Source organism: Mastomys coucha, unplaced genomic scaffold (genome assembly GCF_008632895.1).
Source record: "Mastomys coucha isolate ucsf_1 unplaced genomic scaffold, UCSF_Mcou_1 pScaffold22, whole genome shotgun sequence".
NCBI classification, from domain to species: Eukaryota; Metazoa; Chordata; class Mammalia; order Rodentia; family Muridae; genus Mastomys; species Mastomys coucha.
The window spans coordinates 188,740,522-188,748,190 of record NW_022196905.1 but is presented as its reverse complement, the minus strand read 5'-3'; the positions used below and the strand labels follow the sequence as shown (position 1 = coordinate 188,748,190).

At 44.6% G+C, this 7,669-nt stretch overlaps 1 protein-coding gene across 19 annotated transcripts in view; it reads left to right on the top strand.

The window, feature by feature from the left end:
- Positions 1–6,253, top strand: part of Tenm3 (teneurin transmembrane protein 3) — a 1,282,613-nt gene extending 1,276,360 nt beyond the window's left edge. For all 19 annotated transcript variants that reach the window (XM_031339793.1, XM_031339799.1, XM_031339798.1 and 16 more), the window contains 2 exons: positions 40–170; positions 2,712–6,253. In XM_031339793.1, coding sequence (XP_031195653.1) covers positions 40–170; positions 2,712–3,467 — 887 coding nt within the window. In that variant the 3' untranslated portion in view covers positions 3,468–6,253. The remainder of the gene's footprint in view (positions 1–39; positions 171–2,711) is intronic.
- Positions 6,254–7,669: the final 1,416 nt, after the last annotated feature.

The following is a 7,669-nucleotide window of genomic DNA, read 5'->3' as shown; positions in this document are numbered from 1 at the left end:
AAAAGTCTTAACACCTTTGATTCTGTGTTCTCCTCCTAGATGTTAACAGCTGGCTGGTGACGTTTGGCTTCCATCTGCACAATGCTATTCCTGGATTCCCTGTTCCCAAATTTGATTTAACAGAACCTTCCTACGAACTTGTGAAGAGTCAACAGTGGGAAGACGTGCCGGTAAGAAACAAAGGACGAAAGGAAGAGAAGGCAGTGATTGGCTAGCACACTTAGATCTTGTTTACCCATAATTCATCAGTAAGAAACAAAGGGTGAAAGGAAGAGAAGGCGGTGATTGGCTAGCACACTTGGGTCTTGTTTACCCACAATTCATCAAATTGCCCTTGTGAAAAAACCTTACCTGTCTTTCTTTTTCTTTTTCTCTTTCTTTTTCTCTCACACACTTTTGAAGAAGGAGAGCTGACAGTCCCAGTGCATTTCTGTTCAGCATGCTAGAGGACCTGTTAAACAGGCCAAATATGTTTCTAGTAATGCTAATAAAAACATTGAAATACATTATCAAAAGGTAATAAAATGCAGAAGCCTGTGTTTTCTGTGTAGGGCTTCTACAGAGAACCCCAGGAAAAAGCATTTATGGCACCTGGGAGCTGAAGGCGAGATGCAATAAACAAGAGAATGGGGATTCGGATTTCAAATTAGCAACCCATGAACAGTGCCACCACAGCCTTTGCAGAGAAATAAAACATCCTCTAGTAAGACTCCATCTATGAGCAGGTGTTCATAGAATTCTCCTGAAAATTACAGATCAGGAGGCCTGACCCTGTTGTGAGGAAGCAGAATGAGAAATTTTGAAGTCAAAACTGCTGTGTCAAGAAATGGGCTCTTTAATTCCCATCATTCAGTGCTCGGAAAAGAACACACAACAAAACACCAGGACTTCTAGCTCAGAGCAAGAATAATTAGAGATCAAGAAACTGGGTTACCTCTTAACGATAAGGAAAGTGCAGGGTTCCTAGAAAATTTAATCCCCTCCTTGAGCAATGTCCTACTGCTTTGGTGAATACAAAAAAAAAAAGGTAATCACGATTAAAACACACAAATACACACATGGTGTATACCGTGCTCAGAGATACATTTTTCTGATATAGTTTCATTCTTCACATTAAAAACCTGCCTCACTGGCATCTTGATTTAATAAGCAAAACACATCAAGCTTCTAGGGTCTGGAGGCCATTTTAACATCGATTCTTTTTCTAAAGATGTTCATATGTGAATGCAGGTACCCTTGGACTTCAAGTCCAGAATAAGGCATAGGATCCCCTGGAATTAGAGGTACAGGCAGTTGCAAGCTGCCAGATGTGCTGTGAACCTAGCTCTGGTCCTCTGCAATGTGTTCTTCACCCAGGAGCCTTCTCTCCAGTCCCCACTTTAACATTTCTAATTGCAAATATACCTGGCCCCGATGACTGTGCCCTGAAGACTCACCATGACCTCCTGATGCAGTTGAGTGTGCCTGTCCTACCTGTATGAGTTCACAACATATCTAAATGCACTTTAGTCAGCTGGTACAAATGGATTGCCAACTTTGTTCCTAGGCAGCCTTTCAGTGTGGTTCAAGATCTCTGATCTGAAAAGTGCACCCTAAGGATAGCTTAGGGAATCCCGAGTAAAGACATTGGGCAGCCTCCCCAGTGCTGGTGGGAAAATGTGAGTGCTGTAAATGAAACAGATGTTTCCATTTGGCTAGACAAACATCTGCTGGTATACGAAATGGCTGCCTTAGAATACCCCCAATTTCAAGCAATTTGCCAGTGGAGATGGTCCCGTCTCTACATCTGCATAAAATACTTGTTTTCCAAAGTTTAAGTTCTTGTGCCCAGCTGGCCCCTAGTCCTCTCATCCCTGCACATTTCAGCTCTGCAATTACACTGGGGACTCTCACCTAAAAACTGTATTGTACGGGACAGGAGGCATGGAGCACTTACAGCACAGGCATTTCAAAGTGTTATGAGGGCCTGATGACCCCAGCCTCTGGCATCCTGGGAGAAAGCTACTGCTGCAGGCCCGATAGACTGGCTTTCCCACCTTTCGTGGTTTGAGAATAAAGCCTTTAGGAATTACAAGATGAGAGATAATAATATGAATAGTCCGCCTGCCTTGAAAACTAAAAAGGCTTTCAGAGATAACGTGAGATATCCTTTTAACTTTTTATTTCATGTTTATTTTGTGTGTCCACACACACCCATACAACAACACATGTGTAGAGGTCACAGGATAATTGGGTCGGGGTTGGCAGTAGGCATCTTTACCCAGTGAGCCCATTTGCTAGCCAATAACCTCCATTTTTGAACATTTTAAAAACTAGTATAACTTCACAAGGGAAGGAAATGCCATTCCATCCTGGCTTGTGTAGACAGACATTCTAATCCCTGTACATTCAAGGAGTTTCCCTGTCCCTCCTTCCCAGTGGAGGCTTCTGCACCTCCACTAAGACCTATTTTATTTCCTGGCAGATTGGGGTTTGGTTTTCTGGGGTAGGAGCTCACATAGTTCAGGATAACCCTGAACTCTCTGTGTAGCCAAGGATGGCCGTGTTCTCCCGATCAGTCCCATCTCCCCCACTGCAGTGCTTAGAGAATGGGCCCCTGCTTTACGTGTAGTCAAGACCGGGAAGGATACCAAGCAAGCAAGGCTCCCAGCAACCAGGATCTGTACACTGATGTCCTTTCAATCTCCCTCCTCTTGTGTTTTGCTTTTCAGCCCATCTTTGGAGTTCAGCAGCAAGTGGCAAGGCAAGCCAAGGCCTTCTTGTCCCTGGGGAAGATGGCCGAGGTGCAGGTGAGCCGACGCAAGGCTGGCGGTGAGCAGTCCTGGCTGTGGTTCGCCACGGTCAAGTCGCTCATCGGCAAGGGTGTCATGCTGGCCGTGAGCCAAGGCCGCGTGCAGACCAACGTGCTCAACATCGCCAACGAGGACTGCATCAAGGTGGCCGCGGTGCTCAACAATGCCTTCTACCTGGAGAACCTGCACTTCACCATCGAGGGCAAGGACACGCACTACTTCATCAAGACCACCACGCCCGAGAGCGACCTGGGCACGCTGCGGCTGACCAGCGGCCGCAAGGCGCTGGAGAACGGTATCAACGTGACCGTGTCGCAGTCCACCACGGTGGTGAACGGCAGGACTCGCAGGTTCGCGGACGTGGAGATGCAGTTCGGCGCCCTGGCGCTGCACGTGCGCTACGGCATGACGCTGGACGAGGAGAAGGCGCGCATCCTGGAGCAGGCGCGCCAGCGCGCTCTCGCCAGGGCGTGGGCGCGCGAGCAGCAGCGTGTGCGCGATGGTGAGGAGGGTGCGCGCCTCTGGACGGAGGGTGAGAAGCGGCAGCTGCTGAGCGCCGGCAAGGTGCAGGGCTACGATGGGTACTATGTACTGTCGGTGGAGCAGTACCCAGAGCTGGCTGACAGTGCCAACAACATCCAGTTCCTGCGACAAAGCGAGATCGGCAAGAGGTAACCCCCGGGCCACCCCCTGCGCAGATTCTCCTGTAGCACAATCCGAACCGGACTCTCCAAAAGAGCCTTCCAGAATGACACTGCTCTGCAGACAGACACACCGCAGACACACACACATACACACACCACACAAACCAGAAACAAAGACAACTTTTTTTTTCTGAATGACCTTAAAGGTGATCGGCTTTAAAGAATATGTTTACATACGCATATCGCTGCACTCAATTGGACTGGAAGTATGAGAAGGAAAAAAAAAAGCATTAAAAAAGGCAACGTTTTGCCATGATCCTCTGTACCTTCGAGGCACTGTATTTAACAAAGGTTTTAAAAAGAAAAAAAAAATGCGTACAATGTTTCCAGATATTACTGAATTGTCGACCTTTGCTTACAGGAAGTAGTCTCTACTTAGGATGTGATATATATAGATCTGTTCATTTTAAAATGTGGGGCAAAGTTACTGTTTATAGAACCCAACAGCTTTCCCGTGCTGCTTTGTAAAAGGACATTGGCACAAGGGACGTCTGCTTCGGCGGGAATTTAATAATGGATTTTACTAACATGGCTTGCCCTGGGAGGGAAAAACTGACGAATAGAATCCTTGTCACTGATAAGCAAAGGAAACCCTGATTTTTTTGTAAATTATGTGAGACAAGTTGTTTATGGATTTTTATATGAATTACAATTTACTGTACATCAAATATTAGTCTCAGAGGAGTTAATTTATGTAAAGTGTTTAAAAAGTTTATACTTAAAAATAAAATGATAAAAACATGTGAACTGTGTGATTTTTTTAAAAAGGATTGCACCTTTTGTTATCTGTTATAACTGTACAGTATAACTTATTATATTGTAGAGATATAACAACTTATGCCTATCATGTCCAGAAGTGTTAATATTTTTGTATTAGGTTGAAAAAAAAAAAAAACAATGTGCAACTTTCTATCACTTAGATGGATAGGACTGTGCGATCCTCAATGGGTGGCTAATCAGAGAACTCTTTTTCATCCTTCTCTTTCTTATCAAGCCACTGGCCTCAACCATTATCAACCAAGAGGCGCAGTCGACATCCAAGGCTGGTGGGCTGTGATGGAAGGTGTGGGGGAGGGGGAAAAGAGCAAAGGACCCAAAGGAGAGGAGACTCTCTGACCCTCTCTAGGCCCTAAAAGTCAAGCCGACTTCCAGAACTTTTAGTACTATATTGTCCCTCGATACTCCATTTCCTGATGGAGGAAAGAGACCACAGTCTGATGCTCGGGAACTTTTGTGGGGAGGGAAGGACTTGATGTCATGGTAACCATGAACGTGTATCTTAATGTCTAGGAGAGATAGCAATAACCGAGCAATGTGAGCCAGGGGGGGACCAACCAGTCAAGGCCACTCTCTGTGCGGCTTGGAGTTGGAACCTTAACCTCAGCGGGTAGGATCAAAACCGGAAGTTAAGCTCCTATAAGCCCACATGGCCCAGCCATCATAGGGAATGGTTTGAGTGGCAGCCTGTGCTGGCCAGGGGTAGCCTGGGGTACTGGGTGGAGTAGGAAGGAGAATGGACATCAGTGCCCCGCCCCCAGACTGAAAGCTTGGGGTTCCACCATAGATGCCATGTGCACTTCTGTGCCAACCCAGCCACTCTGAAGAATCTTTCGTGAGCACTGAATTCAGCCACAAAAATATTTTTAGAAAATATTTCTCAGTTCATTGAGCTATATAGTACACACTGTTTTCCTCTATGTATAATGGTGATAAATATAGCAAGTGAACATGTCGTACATATAAAGGTTCAAGTGATGTATTGAAAATAATTTTCTAACTGCTTTGTATGTATCACATACTCTAAATTGCACAGTAGGCGTGTTTATTAAACAGATTGGCTGGGAAAGTTTTGAAATAGCTACTGAATTTACAGTCTCAGTGCTATTCTTCTTGCTGTGTATGTGGTAGGGTATACCGAAGTAACTAATCTTCTAATGAATGCTGATATTTTATTAGAATGAAAGCACAGATTAGCATTAATATTTTTTATCCTGGAAATCCTTTGGCAAGTACTGGGAAGCCCAAATTTAGAAAACTATGAGATTTTCAAACCACGTAAACATGGCTCTGTTGGACATTTTATTTTTTAACTGTTAACTTAGGTGTTCGCAGTTCTGTCGATCGGGACGTCTGCAGGACTGTATTTAGCATGCTGTAAGTACTTTGGGGTGAAACAGGCTCCGCGTCTAAATTCTCAGAAATGTCTGTGATGTATTGACCATGAATAGCGTGTACCACATGGCAGAAGTGAATTTACACTCTTAACCCCTTCTCGACGTGGACTGGTCTTTACAGGGGCACCAATAAACGACAGATCGGGAGAGTCTCCTGGTGCTTATTTTAGAAGTCAAATCAACCCAATTAGTATCTTGTTAGTAGATATAATGAGCCTATTTCTTTCTAAAAAGGCTTGTGGTCTGGACGTGCTTTTACAAGAAATAGTGACCTTGGGGAATATGTAAACAAGAGATCTTTTTCTAAGAGTTTGGGGGGAGGTTGGGGGACCTGTATGATGACAAAAAAAAATTAGCTTACAACAATGACAACAAAACAAAAAAAAACAAAAGAAATTGATATTCAAAGTATTTTAGGCAAAGCCAGTCAAAATGCTTTCATGATATTTTGAGATGTAAATTTTTGTCTGATTTGTATTGTTCTTTTCATTTGCCTTCTTAACTTTATATGTGACCTGAATTTTCCATAACTTGATGACTATAGATTGCATCTAGGCATTCCAATAAAAGCCAACCCAATGTGTGTGTGTTTATATATTTTTTTCCAAGTCTTGACTAGCCAGAATTGCTTTTCTGTTTCACGTGGATACAGAAGGAGGCAGATCTGGGGGTGTAATTCATCTGCACCCAAAGCAATGATAGCCCTCATTATGACTGCATTTGGCTCCTTGTTTTGTTTTTGGATTTAGTTTCAAAATGACAGCTTGGAGGAGCACACTTCACAGAGGTCTCTACCCTGGCCTACTTTAGAAAAATGTTAACTACACCTCCACAAAGCCAAGCACTAACTGTAAAAGAAGAATTGGGGGGAAAAAAATCACCCATTACTCCTGGAAATCGGGTCTCGTTCCTGTGATGTTGGCATTGAGTGTGCTTAATTAAAACACTTGATTAGAATAATCAGTTTGGGCCTGATAGGTTCTCAGCCTCCTGGAGTTGTCTAAATCTACATATAGACCGGCTGATTAGGGTTTGCTTTGTTCAGCAAGTCTAGGCTGACAGACCAGGGCTTTGATTTTAGTATGAAAAGGCAGACTTCCCCATGCTTGCTTTACAGTGACAACCTCAACTTGATATGGCGTGGATGCTACAGGATTCAGGTCATCCCGCTTGGCAAAAGGGTCTAGTTTCCTCTCAGATTAGAGTTCAGTATGCTCGAAGCACAGGAACCCAGTAACACCTAGTATGTTCCAACCCTTCGCCTTTGGCAATGCTTTCCTTGTCTGAGCAAGCTCAGAGAACAATGGTGGATGTGAATTTTAGATATTAGGTACCAAACACGCCACTCACTCCTACAGTGAAATATGCATCTGGTTTCACTGCAAGTTACCTATTAGTCACATGACCCACCCTGCAAGCACTTAAAGGAAATGAAAAATTATCCTGCCTTCGAAGCCCTAACCATGCCCACTCCTCTCCATTCCTTGGCCTTCTCTTTTTGTCTCAGTTAGTCCCACGTGTAGCCATTTCTCTCACCAGATAGACAGCCAATCAGCTATCTGTGTAAGGTGCTCTTTGGAATAAAGGAGTCCAGAAGAGGGAGGCTGAAGGCACTGATCCATGACATGCTCTGTCTGTAACCAAAAGCCCCTGAGCAGTATTCTTACAGGACACAGCCCACCCATGAAATGCCACCACCCAACCCAGGTGACATGGACAATAGCTAGACTCCTACAGAGAGAGGCAAGACCTTGAAGGGCAGCCTAGCAGTATCAAACTCCTTCCACAAATGACTCTACCACACTGTCCTGAAGACAAGTGAGCTCAGCCTGCAGCTCCAGTCCACAGCAGGCTGCAGCTCCAGTCCACAGCAGGCAGTAAATTCTAGGTGAAGGAGAAGGAACCTAGAGAAATGTGAGCGAGTTATCCAAGTGTGGATGGGGTTCAAGCCAACATAGGCAAAGATTCTCTGTCAGGTAGTTACCTCTCCTGCCTGGAT